The sequence below is a fragment of the Ammospiza caudacuta genome, chromosome 7 (genome assembly GCF_027887145.1).
Source record: "Ammospiza caudacuta isolate bAmmCau1 chromosome 7, bAmmCau1.pri, whole genome shotgun sequence".
NCBI lineage: Eukaryota > Metazoa > Chordata > Aves > Passeriformes > Passerellidae > Ammospiza > Ammospiza caudacuta.
Window position 1 is genome coordinate 38847654 of NC_080599.1, and position 27667 is coordinate 38875320.

The following is a 27667-nucleotide window of genomic DNA, read 5'->3' on the forward strand; positions in this document are numbered from 1 at the left end:
CAAAGGAGGTCCTGAAAATGCCCTGCCAAGGACACAGATGCCTTACAGAACACAGACCGTTAATTCCCAAATGAAATTCCATCTCATCCTAATTCTCAAGCACTGTTTCTCAGACAGCTTTTTGGAGACTTTACTTGTTTGTTTTTAGGCACTGAGATACATGTTCACATCTCAGTGGTTGTTTTCAGCCTGGTTCAGGTAAGAGGAGTATAAAGTTACTTTTGAGCAGGTATCTTGGGGATACTTTGGAACTGATTTGAAATTTTTATGCAGATAGTAGGAGAAAGGGTTTAAGAACTTTGTAAATGGGAAATTGGTAATCTTGATGATTTGTATTACATTGAAAGAAACTTCTTATTCTGAAACACAAATGTTTATGTTATTTTAACTCTTTTTCTCCATAAACCACACTTAAATAAAACCTAAAATGGCGCTTTTGTTAGGTAGGAAGCCCAAGAAGTGCATTAGACAAGGTGTGAATTCCTTTCTTATCCTTAGGCATGTTGATACATCTTGGTGGAGGACAAGGCACCTGTGTTAATGGCACTGTTTGTGACCTTATCCCTCAGATCCTGGTGTTTAACTGTGAGGCTCCTTGAGCCTGGTCAGTGTCCTCCAGCCAGAATCATGCACAGTTGTGGGACTGCCACACAAATGGAAGCTCAGTCTCTGGTATTCCATCTCCCTTACTAAGTGCACCTTCACATTTCTCAAGCTGCACTAGGGGATATCATACTGAGCCAAAAGTGTGCCAAAGAAACTTGGAAAAATGTAGATTTCTTTATTTAACACCTGTGTGAAGAAATAGAAGGAATTGCAGACAAGGGATGTTTCTGGAACTTCTATCTTCTTGCTTACAGCTCTTATCATTTTAGCTTTTTAGATTGTTTAAAAACATGCCAGGAAAATTAAATAGGGGAAAAAGGGAGCAAGTGTCTGTCATGCTGACGGGTGCCAGAGCACTTTCCCGGTGCCAAGGCCAGGCACATGTTCCTGGGGTGGATGTCCACATGGCTGTCGCTCCAGCAGGTGAGTGAGGGCTGTGCTGCTGTGCTAACAGGCATTTATAGCCCCCTTGACCCTGTCACTCCCCATAAATCCATACCTATTTCTGCTCTCATTTCACTCTATTTATTCCCTGGCAGGTCAGATATGAGACACAGTGTTCATATCATGAGGCTAGTGAGAAACAGGGCTGGGGTAATGGGTAACATCAAAATTACTTTATTAGCAGAGCAGAGAAAAGAACTGTGGTGAAACCACCTGCTCAGGAAAATAATCTCAAGTCTGTCACAGATTCATTGTGCAGCTTCAGACATACCAGGAACTCTCCTTTTGCTAGTTTTCCTATCTATGAAATGAGTATAAGATAAATGAGATTAAATAGTTACTAATTGCTTTCGTATTATTTGACAGAGATTTAAAATGTGATTCTAGTGATAATTCATTTGTACAGTCTTTCTTCACAGACCTTTTTACACTTCTTTCTCATTTTTCTCTCAGCAGAAGAGATCATGGGATCTGTCAAAGAGCAGGAAGCCATTAGCCATCATGGTTTTCCTGCAGGAACGGGATAGTGCCCACAAAGTTGCTCAAACAACTGGTGCATCCTCAACAGCTTCATTAAAACAAGGCAGGACCAGAGCTGGAGCTGGAGTTCCCAGAGAGCCAGATTGTTTCTGGCTCACCTAACAGTGTGGCTCAGGATGCTGCATCTGTTTCCTTGGACAGCAGGAGGTGGTGTGGTAGTGAGATAGAGAGGATGGGCAAGGTCTCTACTGAAAAGTTGTTTAAAGAATAAGCTTTTGTACAGAGACATCCACATCCAGCCACATTCTGCAGGCTTGAAAAACATCCTGGTTATCAAAAGATGGAACTGAAGGGAAAGCCATGTAACCCATCTCTCAGGAACCCAGAATCAGTGTTTTTCTCACATGTGGGTGAGTGTGCTGCCTCTGCCTGCCTGCAAGAGGATGGTCCATGCTCTTGTGCAGAGACAGTATCCAGTTCAGACCTCTACCCACTGCAGTGAGATGGGAGGTGATGGCTGCCAGGACATGGCATGCTGGCAGAGGAAGATGGGCTCCAAGGCAAGTGACATTTCTGGCTGACATTTCTGGCCTTGTTCCCCTTATTCTTGCAGCCTTGAAGCCACAGATACCTTACTGAATTTCTGGAGATCAGAGGTGTCTTGATTCCTCTGGAAATACTGAGGCTGAACTGCCTGAAAGAAGAGGACAAAAGAGGGTTTATAAAGCTGCTGTTGCTCACTGGAGACACAGGCAGGGAGTATGAGGAGCTCATTTGTGAAAGCTGTGGCACACAGCATGTCCATTTGTGCTTTGTCCTCATCCAGGCAAGGATGTTCTCCCTGACCTCTGGCCCCTGGGGCTGCTTGCTGCACTGAGCCATTCCCTTCCCTCTGCCTGCTGATGGCATCTCTTTCTCAGCACACGGGTGCAAGCCCAGACCAAGTTCTTAAACGCCTCCAGCACAGCAGAAGGTCAAAAAGATGCACAGGTTCTGCTGGACTCTTTGGGCCACAGCAACCCCAAGTACCAGAGCCAAGATTCGCATGGCCTCGAAGCTGTGCTGTTGTGTACCTCCCCCCAAGCCCAGCACGGGGCTCAGGCAGGTGAGGAGTGGGCCTTGCTGGGGGCAACGGGCAGTGTTACCACCTGTGTCCATCCCTGCTCAGGCAGGAGCTGTGCCTGTCTCCTTGGCATTCTGGCTGCACTGGGTAGCCCTACTGCCTGGAAGAGAAGTCTGGAGAACTGTGAAGACTGTCCCTGTCACTATGCCCTTCCCCCCAGGATAGGATGGGAGATGTGCCCGGTCTGTTCATGGAGCCCGTGCTGGGTGTGCTCTGCTCAGTACACCCGGAGGTCCAGTACAAAGGTAAGATCTGCTTACCCACCCTGGGCGTTGTGGGGTAGCCTGGCAAGCGTGCCGGGGGCGAAGGGCGGGCACAGGAAGTCCCCGTCGAGTGTCCCCGGGGCCCCGATCCGGCCTAGCTGCGACCGACACGGGGCTGGGCGGGGCGGGGCGGGGCGCCTTATTACTATTCGGGATAATTTGCATACCCAGGGTGCACCGCGCGGGGGTGCCGCACACACGGTGCCGTTCGGGCCGCCGCTCCCCGGTACCGCTGCTCCGGTGCCAGGCTGAGCTCTTGAGCGCTGCCGGGAGAACGGGACGAGGCAGCAGAGGGTCGAATATTGGGGCAGTCGGTGTCGCTGTATCTGCGGAGGGACAGCCGGGACTGGGTACCTGCCGAGGGCCCTACCACGGTCATACTCTGGTTTCTCTTCAGATCGTATAAATCTTTCGCCTTTTACTAAAGATTTCCGTGGAGAGGAACAGGCACGAGTGTCGAAAAATTTTTTGAGGCTCCATTTCGGTGGAGCTACCCCTATTCTGGTTAACGATAGAGCTAACTACAATTCTTTATAAAGCTGCTGCGTTCCGGGCCTGACGTGCAATCTGCTCTGATCCCGCTCTCGGCAGCACGGACCCTGCGTTCACGGCTCCATCCACACCGCCGCTACCCCCGCCCGGTTGGCCGCCTCACTGCCCGTGTCGGGTCAGAAGATGGCCGTGACGGAGCGGGGATTGGGAACCCCTCCTCCTGGCCCGGGCGGTGCAGCGGAGCAGCTGCGTGCCCGCGGTTCGGACTCCGGGAGAAGTGAGAGCCGGGGACTTGCCCGGCAGTCCCGGGCACTCCTGCCCTCTCAGAAGAACAGGGGTAGTGTTGGCGCCCGCTTGGAGCTCAGCACCTTGCGTGGGACCCCTACCGCAAGCCCCCCTCTCTGTCTAGCTCTGATCCGTGGCGGCGGCGTATGGTGGCCTTTCCCAGAGCCGACTTTTTGAGTCTGCGCGGCTTCTCCTTGCCGTGGCGACGATGCGACCAGACCCGAGCGCCGCGGGGTCCTTATCCGCTCCCGACTCGCTTTGTCCCCAGCTGCCCCTCTTCGCTCCCCCCCGCCCCGGCAGCAGGGCAGGAAGCACCGGGCTTGGTGTGATCAGCATCCCCGGGCTGCAGGGCGGGCGGCACCGGGCCGGCCCCGCCGAGCGCCGCCGCTCCGGGCTCGGGCCAGCCGGGCTGTGGTACCGGCCGGGGGCTGGTGCCGAGCCGGGTGAGGCGCCGGAGGGAGAGGGAAGCAGGGAAAGGAACTGAGTGAAGGTCGCCGTGTCTTGTGGGGCAGCAGCGGGGAGTGGGCATATATGCAGGGTGCAGCATGGCTGTTCTCCAGTTTCCCTTCAGATCGTAGAAATCTTTCCCCTTTTACTAAAGATTTCAGTGGAGAGAAACGCGTACGAATCTTACGAATTTTTTTGTGGCTCCATTACGGCGGAGCTAACCATTTACGGTTAAAGAAAGAGCAAATGCTGAGCGTTCGTTGGGGTGGGTTGTTGGTAATTAATTGCGGCAATGGGGAATATAAGCCAACCCTAGCGGTTCGAACCGTGGGGATAATGAATGTGCTGCGGCGCCGATGTCAGCAACACCAACCCGCCCCTCCGCGCCGCCGGCACCTCCCGCTCCTTCCGGCCGCGCCGTTCCGGGGCTGATTTGCATGCCCAGCGTGCCCAGGGTGCTCCGCGGCCCCGCCGCTGTCCGGGATTGCGGCCGCTGTCCCCCCCCCCGGGCTCTGGGGGCTGCCCGGCGTGTGCGGCCCTCGGGACCAGGCTGGGCGGGGCTGCGGGGCCGGGACCCCCGGGCGGGCTGGCCTCGCCCTCAACTATGGGGGGTGCAGCAGACGGGGGCAATGTCGGAGATGGGTGTACGGGCATACTCTGGTTTCTCTTCAGATCGTATAAATCTTTCGCCTTTTACTAAAGATTTCCGTGGAGAGGAACAAGTACGAGTGTCGAGTAATTTTTTGAGGCTCCATTTTGGTGGAGCTACATTTATTACGGTTAAAAATAGAATTGATAATGCCGTTATTGAATTATGACCGCCTATATTAACCAGCGGACGCTGCTGATGTTCTGGGCCCGTCACCCCCGGGCTGGCAGAGGGGGCGCAGGATACTGTCCCCCGCGGCGAGGGGTGCAGCAGCAAGGGCTGCCTGGGTCCAGGCTGGGGTTGCCTGCAGCACTGATGCCACCCTGCAGGTCTCCAGAGAACTGCTGAGGGCTGCTGCTGAGGATGGTGAACAGTTCCAGCTCAGCAGTGCAGGCCACAGTAGCCCAGACTGCCTGAGCTGCAGCCTGTACATTGATCATTATATGTAGCCACAGTGTTTCCTGAAAAATTACATCCATCCTCCTTTCATGCTAGCAGAGTAACTCCACCTCTAACATCTTAGACGTGTTTCAAAGCATCATTCTCTACTTCCTAATGGTCCACATACACACACAGCCACACTTTGGCTGAGAGAGTATGTTTAACAGGCAGCTGCCACAAAAGTCATTGGGTAGGACACTGGAGCAGAATCCACAGGACCATAAAAAGAATCTTAGAGAAATGGCATCCCAAGAACTGGGATATGTTCCTCGCAGGAAAGATTCACCCATTCACCTCTGGCACTCCTCCCTGCTGAGTGTTCCAGCTCTGTCAAGTCTGCAGCCCTAAGCTTGTTGGAAATGGGTGTTTGGGAATGAGACAGAGTAGCTGCCTGCATGTAGAAGTGCTCATACCCTCCCTACACCTGCCACTGGAACTGGCTTGAAATTTTATTTATAGGGAGATGTGAAATCTGACTAGCCTTTTGTACTGTCACCCTTGATGGCTGGGCCTGGAAGCAACATCTGTCCTACACAGGGCTGAAGGGTGTTGCATTGCTCACAGCCACTGTATTCCCCACACAGCTGGGAGCCACAGCCAGCAGTGAAACACCCTTTTATAACATCAGCCACCCACTGGAAAACCTAGTGCCTACCATTGACTGCATAGTCCTCCATGAAATTCAGCTATTTGCACTAAAATTGCTTTATTCAGTGTGAATTTCCTGCAGTGTCCACAAGATAGTGCTGTTAGAACACCTTTTCTGCAAAAGCAAATGGCAGAAAATGCTTAGCAGGCAGGGAGGCAAACCTGAGGAGTTTTCCAGTGCCATCCTCTCAGAAGTAAGGGTGGTGATGTTTGAGTCCTGGGGTTTTTTGGTGACACAAGAAGCTTGCCAGACTTTAATATACACCAGGAAGTTCCCACTGATCATTAAGCAGTTGGTTCTCAGCAAGCCCCAGTTTTAAATGATTGTCAAGCCATGCACAGCTGAACATCTCTTGTTTATTTTGGGACTCTGGTGTCTGTTGGTGCTACTAGGGCAGGACAGGAACACAGCATTTTCCATTGGGATTGCACCAAGAGGCACAGACTCAGGCCCTTGGGTGGCTCTTCCCCAATCCAGGGTAGGAGCTGCTGGCCTGCAGATCAGGTCTCTAACTCCAAAGGCAGGTACAGGGAAAATAAGCAGTATTAGGGCCACAGAGGGAAGGAAGTGGGCAATCCCTTGTTCCTTGCACAGGGTAAGGCTGGGTAATCCAAGAGTACTAACATCTGAAGTGGAACAGGATTGTCTTGCTTTTGTCCAGACTTAGTAGGGATAACAGCCCTTCTACTCTGGTTGTGCCATCTTAGTATGATGCAGGCAGAGTCACCTTTCACAGTTCAGAAACCCTCAGAGTGCTCAGCCCCACTCTGCTCCCAGAACCTAAACTATTGAGCACAAAACACCCAAGCAGTGGAGAAGGATCATACCTGGGTTGAAGTATCCCTTCTTTAAGTGCCTGTGACTAATGTTTGCTCACATCCTTCAAAGATCCATAACTCTTCTGCTATCTTTTCCAGGCCAGCCCTGAAACACTGCTCACAATTGATCCAGTCCAGGATGAATAACTGGTCTCCAATATAGCTGGCATCTCCAGACACACAGCAAGGATGCAGTCCACAGATGGCAGGTGCAGAGCTGGGGGTGGCCTTGTCACTTAAATGACAGCCTTGACTTTCAGAGGGAGAAGGTAGCTCCACGAAAAGAGGGAGTAATGGTAGAAGGGTTCCTTTGTGATCTGATGTTTGCACAGCTGCATCCTGTGTGGCTGAACCTAGAGCTCACACAACTGTTTTGTGCTTTTGAAGATAAATGCTGAACTGAGCTGAATAAGTAGAAGAGCAGGCACTAGCACATGCCCTACAACTGTTCCTCTCCTAACCTGCTCTTTCCCAGAGGAAGGGTCTGCAGGGAAGTCTGGACCCAGGCTGCACACAAGGGCCATGGCAGCAGACAGCTACACCTAAGCCACCTTCCCCCCTGTTAGGGGGTCCCAGCAGCATCTCAAAATTAAGAGACAAAATGTATTTTGAGTGATTTTTATGTAAACATTACAAGTATAAAGACTTTGAAAAGAAACTTCATCCAAGAAATCAGCCTCCCTACCAACAGCCAGTCTTTAGGAGCTGTTAAACTTTACCATAATTAGCAAGAAATATTTTTTATAGGACAGATAAGATAGTGAAATCCAAGAACATTTATTTATTCAACTTCTTAAAATACTGGTTTTTACAATCATATAGTCCATTTTCTTTCCTTCTAGAAAAGCAAAACTTGTAACAGTTTTGCAATGTTTCAAGCACATCTGGAAAAGGTAATGTACTATACATGTGTAGTTCTCTTAGGGGAGACCACTGTCACCAGCAAAGGGCTAGCTATCTCTGCAGGCAGAGACTGCAGACTCTCAGGCCCCCTACCCAAGCCTTGCAGCGGGTGCATTTTAGCACTTTGCTGAGTACCCTGATACAGGCCATGAAGAAAAAGGCTGCTGTGTTCACTGCCTTTGGGCATGTGACCTGCAGACACCCTGCCACATTTAAAACAGGAGTGATACAAACCACTGACAAACATGCAAGACAAGACAAGTGCATGAAAGATTGCTTGTGAACCAGGTTTTGCTGTAATGATTAAGGCCTCTTCCAGCTAATCTGCTTGCTGGCTTGCTCCTCCAGTTGCATGGCAGTCCCCAGGGCATCCAGTGTTTCTGTAAAAAAAGGGAAGAGTAACAGGGTGACTGATCAGGAAGCTGAACTCTCCAGAACAGCTGTCAGTCTCAGCAGACCTCAGCTATGCAGGGCTGGGTGCTCAAACCCCCACAGCTATGCTGGTGTTACTTTCAGGTCTTTGGAAAAGCATTAGTGAGAGTGCTAGTCAGATACAGGCTCTAACATACCTCTGACACTAAGGAAATTTCTTGAGCTGTCCTCTATGAAGTAATTAGCTCTGCTCACAAAGGTCTCAAGATCATAATCTGGTTTCTCTGTGATTTCCAAGAGGCAGTCAAGTTCAGTAGTCATTTTCTGTATTTACAAGCATAACAGTGATGAGAAATGGACTTTCTAGAAATTCAATTAGTTTCTTCAAATCTGGCAGTCTAATCAACATAGCTGAACTTCTACAGACCAGGAGCCATCAGTGCTCATTAGCAACAAGTAGAGGATGCTATTTGGAGGGGAAAGGGAATTGGCAAAAGCACTGAAATGCCCAGTTTAACCAGCTAGGCCAGAAAATACAGGAAAAAGTTGGCAATGAGGAAGAAGTACCACCAGTAGTACAGCATCTTGCCTTGGTACCTCCCCAGCAGCACTTGGCCCATACAAAGCAAGCTGCTATCAACATACAGAAGGTGGCCTGGGTTGGGTGTGCTGCTCCCCCATACCTGTCTCAGTTCTCTGAGCTGTTCTACAACCTTCTCCTCCCGTTCACTGATTTGAGTCATAACCTCTCGATAGCTGAACATGTGTGGAGAGAACTCTTCCTCCTCATCCTTGCAGAACTGTAAGAAACAGCCCAGGTAAGAACAGCAGGTTGTTCCCAGCTTTGAGTTCTGGTTAGCCCACTGCCCACACATACATTGAGTTGAAGACCTGAGCCTTCAGTACTGGTCTCAGCCTCCTCAGTCTCCATCTGACTCTGGGTTTCACTGCCTCCATCATGAGGGCTGAGCTCTTTCACTCTGCAACAAGATGATTTGTCACTCAAATCTATCTTTCATCAGTTTCTTGGCTACAGCATCACAAAGCAGCTGCTGCAATCAATCAATCAGCACTCAGCAAGAATCAATCAGTTGCACTTTAAGAGTCACACAGTTACCATCCCCAGAACAGGCTTATATGGGCAGAAACTCCTGAATACCGTGGGAAGGAAAGCCAGGAGATGTTTGTGTTAAGGAAACTTTTCTGTCTAGCATCCATGAGCCACTCTGGCAGTTACACAGGCATCAGTTGAGCTGGGACCAAAATCCCTTCACGGCAGGTGGTACATACCCCTTGTATGTGTGTGACTATGCTACAGCAAATATACTATGAAGGTTACAGTCTTAGATTCTTAAGTATGTTAAGTATTTGTAAGTAAGTTAGGCCTGTGAGTGTTGTGCTTATAGTAAATTCAATAGAATCTTATATTAAATTATTTAAATTAGGCTATGGATTAAGTGCAGTTAAAATCTTTAGGCCTAAACCGTTGGTCAAGTCCCAGGGCTATGTTTGACAAGGGGGTCACATGAACCTTGTAACTCAAGGGAGGGTGTCCTTCAGTTCTTTTCATCTTTACTCTTTTTCTAACCTTACCCCTTTTTCCATTCCCCAGGCTTCCAGGTAGATAATTTTAAGTTGATTTTAATTTTAGATTGATTTTAGTCAATTTTCTCCTCTGTGTGCTTTAACCACCTAATCAGTAGTAGAGTGAACCTTGCCAAACTGTGTCTTTCATTTAATTTTGAAACTGCTTTTGCTGCTGCCTTTGCCAGTGATTCTTTGAGTGAACTAAAACACTCATTCATGACACACATTCTTAGCACACCCTTACAGATGGGTCACAAAGTACTACAAACAGTAAAAGGCATAGAGATAACCATTCAGGACAGGGTAAACTCCCTACAAGAACCAGGGCAGTCTGAAGTCTAGCATGAGAGGAGATTCCTTTGAGGAAGAGACATTACTCATGGTTTTACATCATCTCTATTATGTCTCACATACAACACCCAGGCTGGTTTCATATGACAGCTCTAAGGTAACTTTGCTCTTAACAACCATCCTCCAGGTTGCCAACACAAACAATACAAGAGAACTTGAGGTTCCAAAGGTCAGAGTAAAAGCAGCTAAACCACCTTTTACAATAAGATTATAATCCCCAGGTCAGAAAGGCCATTACCTGTCAGCATATCTCAGTGTGTTTAAGGTGTATTCACACGAACTCATGCCTGGAGAAATCATTGCTATCTGTAAACACAAAAGAAACCTTAGTGACTCCTACCTGACTTTTGCTCATTAATGGTCCTACACATCTCCCAACACAGCTGGGACATTTGAGGACAAAGAGCTGGAGTTGAGACAGCCAAGTCCATTTTTCTTTATGGATTCTGTAGGACATGCCAGCACCCCTGTATCCCACTTCCACTGTCTTTGTGTGCACCTGATGTACTTCACCATCCACAGAAAGCAAAGCCCTTTGAGACCACACCAAGCTCTCTTGCAGATTCACTGTATTAAAAAGACTTCCACAGCCCTGCTTCTACAAGAGTGGGCACAACTCACAAATTTATTATCTCGCTCACCATGGGCAAGTTTCCATGAGGAAAATATTTGGGTTTTTTGTTTGTTTAACAAGATCTAAAGCTTTCTGATTAAAAAAAACTCTTGCTGTAGAGGAACATGCAGCTATTTGGGTTGAATTAGAAGCCAAGCATTGTGCTTGACATGTGCACACTCACCATGCAGGTCCTTGAGTTTGCTCCTATGAAAGAGTCCCTTAGCACCTGTGTCAGCTTGCTCTCCCGAAAAGGGGTGTGGGACTTGTTCTGCCCTAAAGCTCGGATGCACTCCTACAAAAAGACAGTATTGTGAATGCAGTGTTGCACCTCTCTTCAAACAGCTCTGCAAGCTATCAACCACCAATTGCTGGTAAACCCAACAGGCTGAAGAATGGTCACATGTATTGCTCCAAGTTCTTCATAATCTTTAAAATATACTCCAGGTATCTGACTGTCACAGGACAGTAGGTATAGCCATCATATGTCACAAACCCCCTCACACTAATAAAGGTCATGGAATGAAGCTTGAAATAGCTGTACCAGTGTCTGGCCTGACAAGACTGCACTACTTTCCTGGAAACCTTCTAAATGGAAGTATACTCTATTTTTAGATTGCTCACATCCTAAACTAAGACTTTTTTGGTTTTTTCCTCATACTGGAATGAAACAGAACAGATAACCCCAGAGTTAGAATCCACATGTGGATTATCACTCTGGTCCAGGAGCTGCAGCTCACCTTCAAAGCCAGCAAGCTCTTATTGATTTCAGCACCTTCCATCCGTGTCTGCCGATCAGCATTAGATGTGTCTGCACCCCTTTCATTTCCTGCCAGATCCACCAAGGAAAATTTGCCAATCATTTGTCCTCTTCGGCGCAGGATGATTTGGAAGCAGGCATGTGACCGGGAAGAGCTGGCATTTGCAAAAGTCTGCCCAGATGTCCTTCAGCAGAGATGCAAACAAGCCTTAGAAATGTGTAACAAAACAACAGGTCCTGACAGCACTAGATAAGACCTGTAGCCATTCAATTAACCTCCTAGGGTTTTCCCACACATTAATACTTTAAGTTTGTGTGAACTATAGAATTGTTTCTGATATAAGAGCACAGAACTACTCGTGAAAAACACCAACCTGCACTCTGGTTATAGAAATTTAAGGCTATTTAGCTGCCTGGCTCAACTCAGCCAGCCTACATTGGAATGCCTTTCTGAGTGCTAAAGCCTCACATACACTTGAGCTGGAAGTCACAGCTTCAGCACACCACATGTCATTTTCCTAATGCATCTACCATTATACAGTAAGCTCAGCCAAGCTCCCCACTAAACAGCATTAGCTGTGCTAGCACATTACAATCATGGTAAATCCCTTTCTCCAGCCAAGCTGGCTTGGCACTTCACCTCTGCTGTGCAGCTGCACCTGCCCCATTACTGCAAGGCACAGAGTGACATCTTTTAATTTAAATCTCCCTGTGACCTTCTTTATCATTTATTCCCTGAGAATGCTGGCAGGTTCACTGTTCCACCGTCATTCCTGCTACTGGGGAAAAAGGAGGGAATAGCCTGAAATATAACAACAGTTCATGACTAAATTGCTAGCCAAAAAAGGCTGCACAGAATGCTGAATAAACTTTTAGGATGTGCATATTTGCCCATACAGTGCAGTACAGAAGCCAAGAAGCTCTCATTTGTGTACAAATATTTCCACAGCAGTGGCAACTTAACTGAAGCAGATAAGACTTGGAAATACAGATTTTAGCTCCCAATTAAAGATACTAGTATGATGGCAGAGCTGCCCCCACCATAGCCTTTCCTGCCAGGATGATGTGCCAAGCCTACAGCTGTCCCTTGGCACCTGCTTTCAAGGATTCTTTAGACAGGATTCCTGAACAACATGCAGTATTTTTGTTGCCATTGGAATAGCTTATCTGGCCTGCAGTTAAGCCAAACCATTTTTGCAATTATGGTTCATACCAGCTGCTGTTCCTTGATCTTACAAGCCCACAGGGAGCTACTTGTATTTCTGTGGACTAGCTGATACTAGAAAGCACCAAGGCAGCCATCTCCTCATGTGAATGGTTTCTCTTATTGGAGTTCCATGAGGGTACATGAACAAGGGGCTCCGACACTTCCTATGGGAGGCAGGCTGAACCCAGCCCTTCCACTCCCTTGTTGTGTAACCACTCCCTGGTATTCATGCAGAGACTGCTCAGTGCCTTTACTGGGAACAACCTTCTGTTTACATGTCAAAGCACCAGCTACAAGCATCATATAGGCTTTTCTAAACATGGAGATGCAACAGGACATGACTCCTCTTTTATAGATTTTAAGTCACCACACCTGCAAGCACTGCCCATCGAGATCATTTTGATGACATCCTCAGCACAGCTAACTGGGTTTTCTTGGAGACCAACAACCTGGACCTGTTGCTTGCCATCCTCCAGGACTCGAAGTTTGGCCTTCTTATTCAAGAGGTCAAACACCTATATTTGGGCAAAAAGATTGAGGCAAATCTGAACAAGGACTCCTTGTAAGTATTTTTTCCTGTCTTTGTATAAAGTTATATAGAAACAGCATCTTTAACATACACTTCAAATTCAAACCAAAACACACCCAATATAAACATAATACATAGAACTATAGAAGGTATGAAGTCTGACTCAGCTACTTATTAAATAGTCAACCGAAGAAATCGGGTCAAGATTTAAAAATAAAAACAGATCTTACTTTTCCATTGTATATTTCAAAGAAAGTCACATAGACTTCCAGATTCTGATTCCTGTACCTGGGCTGGTTTAGGAGGAGGAAGACATCTTGTGCTAGTGAGGAAAGACAAGTTTAGTTAATTGGCTTAAAACACATTCTAGTTGCTACTTGATCTACTGTCAAACACTGCACAGCTATAAGGCAGTGTCTAGCACTGAGTGACAGTCATCCAAACAAATGCTAACAATCAGTGCTGTGCTACCATCTGGAGAACAGATTGAGCAGCATCCTTACCCAGGGACTGAAAACAGGGAAATACAGGAGTTTCAACTGCTAATGCCACCCACAGATAACAATCCTTACTGCTCTGAGGGAACACTGGGATCCTCTATTGTTTTGGACAGGTCTGAAAAAGTCACATGTTTGTGTTTCAAGTACATCTTGCAGACAGTTTAGAAAACATGCCTCCCTGAACATCTGCACTGCTGAAGTTTGGAGACAATATACCAGCTTAGTTGACCCTGTGGCTGGATCCAGTGCAGCTTTTCACAATTAGGCTCCAGATTTTGAAGCTGAGCTGAAAAGCAAAGACTCCTTCAGGGCCAGTCATAACTATTTTTCAGAGATCAGCCAACCAATTCCTGGTTCAGCTGCTTTGCTGCTAAGTTCACATTTGGTCTTTCTAAAGGGAAGGTAAAGGTCAGGTTTTGTGGTACTTTCTAGACATTATCAAGGAGGGGCTTCTAAGCGTCTGTTTTCTGAAATAATTTTGGACATGCTAGGTTTGTTTTTTTTTTTTTTTTTTTTTTTTTTTTTTTGCATTTAAGGCTTATGGAAAGAAACACAATACATACATCCTTTTGCCTAACAAGTTTTACATCACAAATTTATAGAGTTGTGTTGTACTCAGATATGTCTGAGACAAAAGCAAACCAGAAGAATCAAAATTAAATGGTTCTGCCCAGCAAATGCCTAATTAGTAAACTTATCAGAAACAAGTAGCTTCTGGTGAGTTCAGTATGGATGTAGACACTTACAGGCTAGAGGAAAATATTTTGGAAATGAATGAAAATTGGAAATGAAAATGAAAATTGCATTGGAAATGAATGAAAAAATAATCATACCTCCTGCAAACACCAGTTCTTATTACTGAAAACACAAATACTTTATGTATCTTCTACTGTGCATTTTTAAAATAACCATGAAAAGCAGATCTTACCTAGTTAAGAAAAATAAGCATTAATCTGATTTTTGTACGTATAGAAGAATCAACTCACAGGCAAAAGCATATATGCCCTTTGCGGCATTCTGGCTTCTCCCAGAGAAGTCTCCACCCATAGTCTGTGAAGAAAACAGGCCAGGGGTCAGGCATGGCACCAACAAGTCAGCCTACCTGATCTTCATGCCAAAAACAGACCAGGAAGTTACCACAGATAAGCCCCAATGCCAGCAAGATTACTGGAATGCAGTGCCAAATTAGTTTGCAGCTTTCCTATCAGTTCAAAAAGAAGATCTGGCCTACACAAAGCAGTGCACCTGTAAGGCTCTGGGGTGCAGAGTCAAAGCAGTTGTTCCTCCAAGGAAACTACTGTGACAGTGCAACCAAACAGCCTCTAGTCAGAAGAGAAAGCTTCATTTGTTAGGATCTAGGTCAAAACATTTTTACAACTACTTGCAAAAGTTAACATGAAAATACAAATTTAGGGCAGACAATACCTTTAACTCCTTTGACCCAAGTATCTTTAATTACAAAAAATTTTTCAGTTAGTGCTATCCTAGTGACTTGCTCTACCACTGTTATTTAAAACACAGCTCAATTCCATGACACAGTCTCAATCTAGCAGAGTTTAATGTGCAACACTCCAGTCTCTGTTGTCCCTGCACTAGTTTTGCCCTAGGACTGGGAAGAGAAAGTAACTTAACCTGTGATTTTAGTGCATCACAGCTGTATTCCTATAATGAGGCTCAGGTAAGCAGGTTTCTCTGCCCTTTCCAGTGCAATGAAGGCAGCCTGTGTTCAAACTTGTATAAAGCTCCACCTTTTTGTCTGGATTACTGGAAAAGATCTACAGCTCACTACATGGCACTAAAGATAGGAGGTCCTAACCTAAAACTTGCCTCTATCACTGAACAACAGCAATGACTGTCTGATTACTCAAAGCAGCGCATTAGCCCTTTGCAGATCACTGTAGTTTGAGGTAAATGCTTCTTGCAGAGCAGGACAGCACATTTGACTCCACCATCATGCTGTGAGGATTCTTCTCCATAGTTCCCAGAAGAAGAAAGTTAAAGACAACACAGCTGTTGAAAGTTTAGAGCAAGCATTCTCTTTTGAGACAAAAGAATTTTCACAACTCCTAAAGCTGCAATGTTAGAGTGGAAGGGTGGTTAGAAAGCAAATACATTAACTCACCCACTTCACAAACAAAACCAGATCACTTAAATATTTATGTGCATCATGAAGCTTATTTTTATATAATTGCTGAATTCTTTGGAATGCCTCCAAGCTCAAAACACAGGAGAGACTGGCCTATGTCTCAGATGTAGGCTAATAGCCCCTCTATACAGGCAGGAGTTAAACAGCAACAGGCATTTGAGGCAAGGAATAGCCAACTGACCTATCAATACATCCTAAATCTTTTAAAGTCAGCTTTTCTTTTTTTCTAAAGAGAAAAAAAATCTTTTTATATTCCTTATTTTTTTTTCTAAAAAGAGTTTTTCTAAATCTTTTGAAAAGTCAGTACAATTTTCCACACAATCTCAAAGGAAACCTACTAGTACATAAAGCTACAGAAAAAGAGTTAACATCTTACAAAGTATTAGCTTTAAGACAATAAAACCAAAATCCAAAATTCTTACACAATCCTACTCATGCTCAAGCATCAGGAAGGTTTGAAATACTTTATCAAAGCTAGAAAATTGGAGACCTTGGAGAAAAACTTACATGCGTCTTGCCACTGCCTGTCTGGCCATATGCAAAGCATGTCGCCTTCCCACCCTCAAAGATGGTCTCTACAAGAGGTCTAGCAGTGAATCTGAATATTCAAAAGAAAAAAAAATAGTTACAGCAAATATTTCATACACTGCTTCATCAGCATCAGTTTTCACAAGAAACAAAACAAAAAATAAGCAATTCCTTAGGCAATCAGTAAGGCTATGCTAAAAATAAGCCTTAGACTTTTCAGTCCTTCAGCTTCCTCTAAAAAGGATTCTAATACTTATTTCAAGTAAGTTTCTTAAGCTTAGATGCCATCTGGCCATAGCTCCATCCTTTTATCTGAAAGTCATTTCCAGCAAGCATTACCTGTACACCATTTCATTCGAAGCAGTTTCATCAAATGAAAAGTCAAATCTAAATGTTTGGGTTTCAAGGTATTTTGTTAGGTCCACTTTCTGCTTTGGCTCATGCACCATCAGGACACACTTGCTCGGAACAGTAACCACATCACATTCCTTTTTTAGAAGTTCTGTTGACAGAAAAGACCCTCAGTTTTAACAAAAACACTTTGAACAAAGTCAGACTGTTCAAGACAGAGCTGTTTGGTCAGTACACTCACCTTGCTTATTGAGAGGGCGCTTTCTCACACAGACACAAATCCTGTGCTCTTCTATCTAAAAGAAAAGTAAGAAAATAGTAAGTATTTCCCAATTACACTTGCTCTATTACAGAGAGATCCAGTGCTCCCTCACATCCATTTTTCTTTATGCTGACCAGAGTTGCTTCTGAGCTGACCCACTCATGCAGGGATGTCAGTCTTAAAGTGCATTCAGTGCAAAAGTAACACTACAAATATTTTACCTTTATGCAGCATTCTCCAACATGTAAGATAGAAATGCTTTCCAGCAAAATTTATGATATCAAAACTGCAGCTATGGTCAAGTAATTATTCAGGCAAATTAAGACTTTCATTTACCCCAGAGGTTTTTGGTAACCTGGAGTTCTTTATTGATGCAGCAAGTTATTTGTGCAGCACAGCTACACATCAGATGAGATGGGAAGTGCATATGCCATTGGGTGAGACAGAAAGGAAAGGTAACAAGCTCCTCTCCTGTCACACAAAGCAATAGGTACACAGGGTTTTTTAATGGCTGAGGGTACTGACCAAGCCAGGGTTCTCTAGTTTTCAACCTCTACTTTTGCTCCTCCACTTTTTGACATATTTAAAAATAGATTAGCATGTTCTGTAATAGGTCAACAGACCATTTTAAATTGTACCTATTCCTACAATGATGGCTGTGCAACTGATGGTCACGTATCATTTGCATGATAATTGTTGAACCATAGACTCTTCACTAGTGACAAAGTAAAACAAGACAGCTTAGCCCTAAATAGGGAAGGCAAGTGACCTTACAGATAACCCCAACTTCCTCAATATGCTCAGAGGATTTCCAAGGTGCAGCGATGCACCATTGCTTGATGCCAACATTTTCAGTACAAAATAGAGAAGTCTGTCCCCAGGCTGCAGTTAGTAGCCTCAGTATTTACTTACTGGATCACTTATAGATATTGGCTGGCAGTTTAAAGTTGCTCTGAATGACTGGATCATACGTGCAAACTCCCAGTTTGGATAGCTGCTGTCAAACTCCTGCATGGAAAACCATGGATGTGAATGCAATTGATCTGTTACAGCAAAAAAAGGCCACAGAGACTATTAAACAAGCAGGTGTATGCAATTCAAAGCATTTTACAACATTCATAACTTCCTAAAATCAGAATCAATCCATCCTTATGTAAAGCTTTCTAAGAACAAAGCCTGTCCAAAATATGTTTTGGTTTAAACTCCTGTAGTCCAGGATCCTATAGAATTTCCCCTTACAGGTGCATTGTAGAGTACTCCACCTGTGCTCGTTTTATCCTGATTTCACTATTTTGAGCTCTCTTTTCTTCTCTCTTGGTTCTCATTTTCTCCATCTCTTTCACAATGTTAGATCTTCTTCGAACTAGATAAAATGAAAACAGTTCCTTGGGTTAAAATTTCATACTAGGTTTTAAGCATAAAACAAATATTTCAACTTTTCCAGGTTGCTGACAGACTAGCTCATGCAGGAAACAATCATCTTCAGAAGGATGGCCATTAATTCTGCAGCACTTCCTTCCCAAATCAGATCTAAATATCACAGAAACTACCTCGGAAGTCACACAAGCAAAGGCAGCATTTCTGAGGCAATACCACTATAACAGAATTGCACATCTGTAATAAAAAGTGATCAAGATATTCTGTCTTGCTGCCAAAGTCACCTTTTCAAAGCTTTAGTCTGAGTACACAAAGTAGCAATCACAGTGATTCACTGCTGACTGATGAGTCAGTCTTTACCCACTGCTCCCAAGTACCTGGGCTCACTGAACAGTTTGTTCTAGCAGCAGACAGATGATTCTCTGGATTTCCATTTCCATTTTCCAGGGAAGCTTCTGGAACACAACTCAACCCAGTAGGCCTGGTTCGGCCAGCTGCAGAAAGAAGCAAAGAAGCCAAAGACCAAAACCAATTGTTAGATTGCAGAGATCAATAATAATTTTGTAATTTGTAAAGCCTCATAGACCACAGGCATTTCTCAACTCCTGCAGCAGGAGAGTGAACTATCTAAAACCTGTGGTAAATGTGCAAGTAAACTTTTAAATCCTTTGCCAAAAAACATTTCACACAATGCTGCAACTCAAGGCCAAACCAACTAGACAAGAATTTACTATCAAGCCTCTTATTTCAGTGTTTTTGTATAACTTAACATGCAAGGCATGCCTTCAGCTATTTTTAGGGTAGCCTAATAAAATAAATAACTACAACTTTGTAATTCAAGGAGGCTCAAGTTCTTGCGTTACTCAGCCAGTATAGGTAAAACTACTACCAATATGGTTACAGTGTGTGTTGTCAGCAGTGTTTAGGCACTTCTCTTCCCACTCTAGCACCATGAATATCTTTTTATGTCATTAAGCAGATAGCACATCCACCCAATTTGCCCAACCACAGCTCTCTGGCTAAGAAAGTACATCATTATGTACTGAGGGAGCTGGGGTTGTTCAGCCTGGAGAAAAGGAGACTAAGGGGTGACCTCATCACTCTCTACAACTTCCTGAAGGGTGGCTGTAGTGAGCTGGGGGTCGGCCTCTTTCTCCGGGCGACAACGGATAGAACAAGAGGACACAGTCTCAAGTTGCGTCAAGCTAGATGTAAGTTAGAAGTAAGAAGGAAATACTTCACAGAAAGAGTGGTCAGAAACTGGAATCATTTACCCAGTGAGGTGGTAGAGGCATCATCCCTTGAAGAATTTAAAAAAAGACTGGATGTGGCACTTGCTGCCATGATCTAGCTGAACAGTTAGAACATCGGCTGGACTAGATGATCTTATAGGTCTCTTCCAGTCTTGAAAATTCTGTGATTCTGTGATTATGCACAACATTGTTTCCAAACTCCTTTGGAAAACACTTCAGGCAGGAGCCCTAGATATTTGCATAGGGGCAAACCTCTAGGTCTCATTTTATCTATGAAAAAGTTCAGGTTGCTCTCCCACTGAGATTTGCAGTTTGAATAATTAAATGCACTCAAAAGTGAATATTGTTTCACATTAAGAATTCACTGAACTGTGTCTCCACTTACCAGCCAAATATTTTCTGGTTTGCATGGAAGTGGAGGGATCTACTGCCATTTCATCTTCCTGGAAGCCACACTGGGGTTCTGTGAGAGCAGACATCCTGGAACGGCCACGCACAGCTTTGGAAACAGGAATCCAGGGACACTCAGACACTTGCAATTAATCAGTTGTTCACAAAGTACAGAGCAGTGGAGAAGAAGGTGTGGTTAAAAGGATCTCATTAGCAAAGTGCACAAAGCAATGTGTGTGGGTGAAAAGTGGTCAATAAACCCACCACTACAGAAAAGCAAACAGTTCATTTCAGATTTGCAATTCCAGGGAATTTCTTTCAGATCCCACTAAGGATTCACATAAGGATATGGCAGTTCCAGCACCCTAACAATACCTAGGAAGGAGGAAGTTTTAAGTCAGAAAACCACTAAATGCTCTGAGGCTTCACACTTGCAGGGCTGCATGAATTAACTCTTTGATAGTGACATGGGCACAGCAGCCTGGCAACTGGCCACGGGCAGCACTGTGCCCACCCACACACAGGCTGTGTGGTGCACAGTAGGCTGAGAGCTCCATGGCACTACATTCAGCTAAAAAACACTGTATAACTACAACAGCAAATCTTTGAAAAAGGTCCCTTTGTAGGTAGTCTCCATTTTCACATGCCAAGGTATTTCTTTCACTGAGATCAAGTTCTTTACAAACCTTCCTAGGACAAGGATTGGAATGTTTACCTCAGTAGTTTAATAAAAAAAGCAAATCTGATATGAAAAAGAAAGTGTGATATGCAAGGTAGAACTCCCTTCACCTCTTGTGACCAGCAATTATTAGAATTTACCCAGAATGAATCACTTATTTCAAAGGATACCAGATCTGTTGGAGACCAAGGGTTCTTTTCAACTCTGAAACAAATTTCTTAAAACCATACACAAAATTCACTGTTCCCATTAACTCTTTACCTTGAATCTTCTGCTCATTTGCAGAGACATTAAATGTGACTTCTGCAATTTTAGAAACAAAAAGCATCATTTTCATTATACTCAGAAAGGGCATTTTATTCCATTCTCTCTTGTCCCACATGCCCAGGCCTGATCTCATCTCACACTCAACAGCACTGTTTCTATAAATGCTGGTGCTCCTGGACAGGCAGATTAACTGGAGGATTCACTCCATCTAAATGAGTTTGATTCAAGTGATTCTTGTATGTGAGGATATTCAGCATCCTCAAAAATTCCTATTGATTCATGGGACTGGGGCAATATCATTCCTTAATTAACTCTGAAAGCACTGCTTCTGCTTCTCTCCTTTCCTGGATAAGAGGGAGACTGACACCTGCTGATCTTCCTTAATTTGTTTAGTCTAAGAACATGACAGAAGCTGATGCTAGCTTTCTAAATGGTGCAGTGCAGAGTTTGCAACAGGACAGACACTCTGACATTCCTGGGCCTTAGCTAGTTTTAACAACAGAAATTATTTGATGAATACTGTAAACACTGCTGCTCTAAGCTCTGAGCAGTGACAAGACCATGCCACTAGGACAGGCAAGAGATATTTCAGTTATGCAATTAGATTCTATACCTCAGGAGAGCTGTGACCTCTGCAAGGACATGTTTCCATCAACCAGTGACTGGATTAACACACATTGTGTTTTCCAGCTGGCTATCCAGTTCTATTAACAGACCTATATATAGGCAGTTATGACTTAACATCATTTTGCTTGTCAGTTCACAAAATTTTTGGAGTTCTCTGAGTTTGAGAAAGATCAGGATCTCTACTGTACTCCAGTACAGAACAGCTTCTTACACATTAGGATTCTTTGATAACTCCTGCCTCTCTGATGGCAGTAAATTTGTGCTGTTGTCTTCTGGGACCAGCTTCTCTGTCTCACATTGCATGCAACAGAAGAGGCCAAACATACCCAGATGTTTTGTTTACAGCTCAATTGAATGGAGAAGCACAAGTTTTGACTAACTATGCACTTTAAGACAATCATTAAATCAGCAATCATTCAACCTCAGCATCATACAGTGTATTACAAATAGACCTGTAATGCTGCCATTTGCAATTTAAAAAGCCTAAAGAGTCAGCTGATAAAGCTAAGAGAAGGTAGAAAATAGGCATTTTCTAACTCCTGACACCTCAGGAAGAACAATTTCTTAGCAATGCCACAGTGACATCTCTATCTACCCTTCTGGCTTTGCCCAACACATTGTACTGACATACAATCAGGGAGCTGGGCACACCAGCTGGCACTTTGGCTGCCTGCTCTGAAAAGTCTCCAAGCATAAAGCTCTACTTATTGTCCAGGGAGGCTGCTTAGTGAGGAGACATACATTTGTCACCACTATTTCTTCCTTATCCTTTCAACTCTCATTCTGACACTTTTAATCTTAATAATTGGCATTTAGCTTCTGTTGTTTGTGGCATTTTCAAAGCTCCATGCAGAGCTTTCAAACTCACTGCAACAGCAACTGCCTAGTGACATTTAAAGCAGGGAATAACTGCAGGAATACTGCAGAAGAGAAGAACACATCAACAAAGCCCATAGGAGCAGGGCTCCAACTCTCCAACCTGTTAGGAGAGTTCCTGCCCTCAGGAGTCCAAAACATTGGTATGAAACATTTGTTAGCACTGCCTAAAAGATGTACTGAAGTACAATATTATGGCTCCAGTGAAAGATCCACAAGGGCATAGCAGAGGTAAAAAAAAAAAAGGACATTTTCTCACCTTCTCGAGGAGCAGGAATTTTTGAGAGGGTTGTTCTACGCTTCTGTTTCTGAAAAACAAGGAATGCTGTAAGCAATTGGAATAAACAGCAAATGCCTAGCATTGCTCTTCAGAGCAACATCAATATAACAAGAATTTCTGACCAAAGCCTAACTATGAGACAGAAAAGCAAGTCAGAGATCTCAAATTTTAAGACTGAGAGTATTATACAGAACAAGACCAATGCATTAGTACCTTAGAAAAAGCAAAACTACTTTAAAGCACTTACCTGTGAAGTTACGTTGTCTTGCACGGGAACATTCTCTTTCACATCAGCAGGAGGTAGTTCTAATAATTCAGGATTTATTGCAATGACATCACTAATATCAACCTGCAAGAGCAAAGGCAGGATTTCACATGGTAGAATACTGCTGCTTCCACTTAGGGACTGGTATTTTTTCTAATCTGGACTTTCAGTGAAGGCAAACAAACTTGACCCACTGCCTGCCAAACGTTACATTAAAATTGCTTGGAAGAGCAAAACAGTAGTTCCTATTCCATTTGAACAATCTGGTACATCTAAATACACCAGACAAAATGTGCTAGTTAAGCCATTTACCCTCATCTGCCAAACACCACACAGCTCTGCAGGTGCCATAGAGCACTTCTGAAGAGAAGGGCAAAGCCCATTTGGCATCCCCTGCTCTAATCTGCCACTGCTAATCTTAGTAAATCTCAGCAGCTCTGTAACTTCTGTGCTAGGAGAGCATTAAGTGTTTACTGTGTGATTGTGCTTACCGAAATAAACGTCAAAGAGCTGCTTAGACTCTGGGAAATGAAGGATTCAGCATTTAATCCATAACTTAATTCAGCTGTATCTTCACTTGCTACTGCAAACAATTGCACCTGGGACCAACTATTCCTGACTGACCCTCATGTGAAATCAATTCTGCCTTTACCTCATCACATGCACAGCATATACACATAAGCACATAAGAAAATTGTTGTATTTTGAAGTATCTTCCTAAAGATTTAACATCTTAACACATAAATGCAATTTAGCCATTATATCCAAATCTGTATATTTTTTTCTATTTGAATGCAGCAAGCATATGCACAGAGTAAGACTTGGTTTCTAACAACCAGCCAATGGCAACTTTTAAGATTTTCACTGAAATTCAGAGTCTGCATATTTCTAGAGAGACCAGAAGGACAAGTACATTTGCTGAGTACCAGATTTGTTTAAGTGTCAGGAATTCAGCCATATAATCTTCAAATGCCCCAGACCCCCCTCTCTCCCATCCCATCTCACACTGGATTTATTTCATATTGGTGCAGAAATTCAGGAAATTAAACCCCGCACCTTATTAGTAACAGATTTTAAGGAGAGCCTGAAGGCCATAATGTAAGACACGGAAAGCCAACAGAGCTGGAAAACTGGAATCTTGGGAGCATTGGGAGTCGACAGTGCGAGAGGCCCAACACCTCCTTGATCCCTCTGAAAGGCAAAGGGTACAGATTTGGCACTGCAGCTCTCACACTCTACCTTAGCACACCTAAAGCATTGCTTTCATTACGTATAAAAGGAGGGCACGGAGCGAGCTGCTGCCCGCCCGCTCCGGACGAGCCTCGGGCTGCCCGGGCCCGGCGGCGTCGGAGCACCCGGGGAAGGGCCCGCGAGCAGCCCGCACTCACCTCCTTGCCTTTAGTGGCACCACTCTCACACCACTCCACGGTCACGCAGGAGTGCTCCACGTTCACCACCTTCACCGTGGCCTTGTGGATTAAGCCTGGAAAAAGCCAGCATTAAGCTCAAGCCTGGCCACCCCACACCGCCGGGACTCCCGCGGGCAGCGGAGGCCGGGAGCCTGCAGACGCCCCATTCCCCGCTCCTCACCACTGCTCCGCTGGATGTTAATAACGACGCCGGGATAGACGTTGCGGCAGAGGCGGGAGTCCATGGCTCGGGGACAGGAACCGCGTCCCGCCCCAGCAGCGAGACACTCGTACAGCAACCGCCGCCGGTTTAAACCCCGCGCGCCGCCGTGCCGCGCGGCCTGCCGGGAGTGGCCCTGGGACTACATCTCCCGGCAGGCCTGGCGGCGGGGTGCCGTTGTCGGGAGATGGAGTTCCGGAGAGCGGACAGCGCCGCCACGCCCGAGGAAGGGCGGGAGGCTGAGGGGAGCGGCCCTGCCGCGGGAGTGCGGCTTGGGGTGGGCAGAGGCGCCGCTCCCGGGGGGCTCGGCGCTAGTGGAGTATCGAGGTGCGGCTGAACACCCCGCCATGGTTGGGCAGACGTGACGTTTTTTGACGTCTCAGAAGTGAAAAACCTTGCAAAATAACTATTTTTTCTATTTTTGACCAGAATAGAGGTAGCTCCACCGAAATGGAGCCTCAAAAAATTTTTCGACACTCGTGCCTGTTCCTCTCCACGGAAATCTTTAGTAAAAGGCGAAAGATTTATACGATCTGAAGAGAAACCAGAGTATGCCACCATAACCTTCCCCGACGTTGGCCCCATCTGCTCCCCCCCGCACAGGTCACGGCGACGCACGGCTCCCCCCCGCGCCGCTCCCAGCCCTACAGCCCCGGCCTAGCCCCGGGTGGGGGCACACACCGGACAGCCCTCACAGCCCGGGGCAGCGGCCGTAGCACCGGACACAGCGCGGCCGGACACCGGCGGCACCGCGGGGCACCCTGGGTATGCAAATCAGCGGTAACGGGGCGGAGCGTCTCAGCTCAGCCTCAGCAGGGCTAGCGCGTCCCCGTAGTGGTTTGACCCCAGCGGGGCACCGTGGACCCCTTCGCTGGCTGCCGTCACGCCGCGGGAGGGACAGAAGGGAGACACTCATGGGTTCAGAGATGGCACCCTGTCCTGCAGGTGCGTCACCCACACCACTCAGCTTGTAAACTGGCTGCGGGTGCTCTCACTCCTAATGTCTGTGTCATCGATAAAGATATTAAACGCCCCAGCCAGTCCCAAGACACATCCCTGAGGGACAGCGTTTGGTACCACCTGGGTATAACGTCAATGCCCATAGCGCCCTAACCCGCACCCATCCAACTAATTCCTATAATCTGTCCGTAAGACCTGGACACGGATGGCAGTGGAGGATTCAATTTTCACTTTTGCTAGCTAATGCATTACATTCCCCATTATATTTTTCTGAGCTGCCACTGCCCGTGCACGTCGCTGAGAGCACCTTACACGCGCGCTTTATTTATCTATTTTTCCACAGAATAGGGGTAGCTCCACCGAAATGGAGCCTCAAAAAATTTCTCGACACTCGTGCCTGTTCCTCTCCACGGAAATCTTTAGTAAAAGGCGAAAGATTTATACGATCTGAAGAGAAACCAGAGTATGCCGTTATTTCCTTCCGCGAGGTTCCCGGCGTCTGCTCCCCCCCGCACACGTCACGGCGACGCACGGCTCCCCCCGCGCCGCTCCCAGCCCTACAGCCCCGGCCCAGCCCCGGGTGGGGGCACACACCGGACAGCCCTCACAGCCCGGGGCAGCGGCCGCAGCACCGGACACAGCGCGGCCGGACACCGGCGGCACCGCGGGGCACCCTGGGTATGCAAATCAGCGGTAACGGGGCGGGGCAGCTCAGCCTCAGCAGGGCTAGCGCGTCCCCGTAGTGGTTTGACCCCAGCGGGGCACCGTGGACCCCTTCGCTGGCTGCCGCCACCCCGCGGGAGGGAGAGAAGGGAGACGCTCATGGGTTGAGAATAAGGAGTTTAATAATTAAAGCGAAGTAGTATTAAATTAAAAATTGTAAGGAAAATAAAATAAAATCACAGAATGGTCTAGATTGAACGGGACCTAAAAGATCATCTAGTTCCCATCCCTGTGCCATGAGTAGGCACATTTCCTACTAGACCAGATCACTCAAATAGCTATCCAACCTGGTCTTGAGCACTTCCAGGGGTAGGGCAGCCACAACTTCCCTGAGCAACCTGTTCCAGTGCCTTGCTACCCTCACAGTAAAGAATTCCTTTTTATATTCAACCTAAATCTCTCCTCTTTAATTTTAAAGCGTTCTCTTTTGCCTTGTCACTACATGCCTTTTTATAAAGGCATTCTCTCTTTATTTTATAGGCCCCTTTTAAGTACCGGAAGGCCTCAATAAGATCTCTCCAAAACCTTTCTCTACCAGGCTCAACAACCCCAGGTGTCTCAGGTTGTCTTCACAGGAGAGAGGCTCCACCCCTCTGATCATTTTCACAGCTTCCTCCAGATTTGCTCCAACATTATCTGTGTCTTTCCTATATTGGGGACTAGAGAGCTGGATTCAGCAGGAAAGGGCAGAATTGCTTCTTCTGACCTGCTGCCCAGGATGCAGTTGGCTTTCTGGGCTGCAACTGCTCGCTCTTTGTTCGTGTCCAGCTCTTCACCCATAAGAACCCCCACTTCTTTCTCATCAGTCCTAGTCTCAGTGAGTTTTCCACCATGTGTTCTCCAGGTTTTTTTTTTTTTTTTTGTCTGGCATTGTCCAGACCCAGAGGCAGCACAGGGCACTTGGACTTGTTGAACTTCCTGAGGTTCTTGTGGGCCCAAGTTTGTCCAGGTCGTCCTAGATGGCACCCTGTCCTTCAGGTGTGTCACTCACACCACTCAGGTTGTAAACTGGCTGTGGGTGCACTCACTCCCACTGTCTGTGTCATTGATATTGAAAATCCCAGCCAGTCCCAAGACACAGCCCGAGGGGACAGCGTTTGTCACCTCTCTCCACCTGGGTATAACATCACGGATGGTGGCGGAGATTTCAATTACCACTTTTGCTAGTTACGGCATTACATATCCCGTTATACCTACTTCTCTCAGTTTGTACTACCTGAGTAGACAGCTGAAAGCTTCGGTTAAAGTTTCCTTTTTTCAGTCTGTTTTTAAACCAGAATAGGGGTAGCTCCACCGAAATGGAGCCTCAAAAAATTTCTTGACACTCGTGCCTGTTCCTCTCCACGGAAATCTTTAGTAAAAGGCGAAAGATTTATACGATCTGAAGAGAAACCAGAGTATGCCAGCAGCTCCTCTCGCGCACACACCGTCCCTCAGCTGTTCCTCTCTACAACACGGCGACTTGTGAGCATCCTGCCTGGCTCTCCCGCCGCCCCGGCCTGTTCCCGCGGCACAGACGGGGACGCAGCCCGCGC

The 27667-nt window shown here is 45.9% G+C and overlaps 1 protein-coding gene and 6 non-coding genes across 11 annotated transcripts; 3 read left to right on the forward strand and 4 right to left on the reverse strand.

Annotated features, from left to right (window-relative positions):
• The first annotated feature begins 3293 nt into the window (after window positions 1-3293).
• LOC131560404 (U5 spliceosomal RNA) lies at window positions 3294-3408 on the forward strand. Its single transcript, XR_009274980.1, has one exon. It is a non-coding gene; the product is annotated as a U5 spliceosomal RNA (small nuclear RNA).
• Window positions 3409-4244: 836 nt separating this feature from the next.
• LOC131560386 (U5 spliceosomal RNA) lies at window positions 4245-4359 on the forward strand. The gene has a single exon (XR_009274963.1). It is a non-coding gene; the product is annotated as a U5 spliceosomal RNA (small nuclear RNA).
• A 433-nt stretch (window positions 4360-4792) lies between these two features.
• On the forward strand, window positions 4793-4907 carry LOC131560385 (U5 spliceosomal RNA). The gene has a single exon (XR_009274962.1). It is a non-coding gene; the product is annotated as a U5 spliceosomal RNA (small nuclear RNA).
• Window positions 4908-7458: 2551 nt separating this feature from the next.
• KIF2C (kinesin family member 2C) lies at window positions 7459-24524 on the reverse strand. 5 transcript variants are annotated; one of them, XM_058808256.1, is made up of 22 exons: window positions 24411-24524; window positions 24209-24303; window positions 22803-22904; window positions 22535-22577; window positions 20767-20808; window positions 19822-19935; window positions 18561-18677; window positions 18069-18169; window positions 17719-17814; window positions 16786-16840; window positions 16533-16695; window positions 16173-16263; window positions 14506-14569; window positions 13250-13341; window positions 12863-13005; window positions 11264-11468; window positions 10708-10818; window positions 10149-10216; window positions 8850-8952; window positions 8656-8772; window positions 8170-8296; window positions 7459-7980 (listed from the first exon to the last, which is right to left on the reverse strand). In XM_058808256.1, exons 1-22 carry the CDS (start codon window positions 24472-24474, stop codon window positions 7904-7906), a joined length of 2190 nt encoding a protein of 729 aa, XP_058664239.1. In that variant the 5' UTR covers window positions 24475-24524; the 3' UTR covers window positions 7459-7903. The 5 variants fall into 5 exon arrangements, with proteins under 5 accessions (XP_058664239.1, XP_058664238.1, XP_058664240.1 ...); XM_058808255.1 differs by having other exon boundaries at window positions 22535-22583; XM_058808257.1 differs by lacking the exon at window positions 20767-20808 and having other exon boundaries at window positions 22535-22583.
• A 363-nt stretch (window positions 24525-24887) lies between these two features.
• LOC131560405 (U5 spliceosomal RNA) lies at window positions 24888-25002 on the reverse strand. The gene has a single exon (XR_009274981.1). It is a non-coding gene; the product is annotated as a U5 spliceosomal RNA (small nuclear RNA).
• A 759-nt stretch (window positions 25003-25761) lies between these two features.
• On the reverse strand, window positions 25762-25876 carry LOC131560406 (U5 spliceosomal RNA). The gene has a single exon (XR_009274982.1). It is a non-coding gene; the product is annotated as a U5 spliceosomal RNA (small nuclear RNA).
• A 1542-nt stretch (window positions 25877-27418) lies between these two features.
• On the reverse strand, window positions 27419-27533 carry LOC131560396 (U5 spliceosomal RNA). Its single transcript, XR_009274973.1, has one exon. It is a non-coding gene; the product is annotated as a U5 spliceosomal RNA (small nuclear RNA).
• Between the last annotated feature and the right edge of the window lie 134 nt (window positions 27534-27667).

Bases quoted from the DNA above. Each gene is read 5' to 3' on its own strand.
- KIF2C (XM_058808255.1), bottom strand. From the start codon at position 24,474: ATGGACTCCCGCCTCTGCCGCAACGTCTATCCCGGCGTCGTTATTAAC. The intron at 8,297-8,655 runs GTATGGGGGAGC...TTGTAAATACAG, and splicing joins AGCTCAGAGAACTGAGACAG to AAAATGACTACTGAACTTGA. The intron at 7,981-8,169 runs GTATGTTAGAGC...CTTTTTTTACAG, and splicing joins AAATTTCCTTAGTGTCAGAG to AAACACTGGATGCCCTGGGG.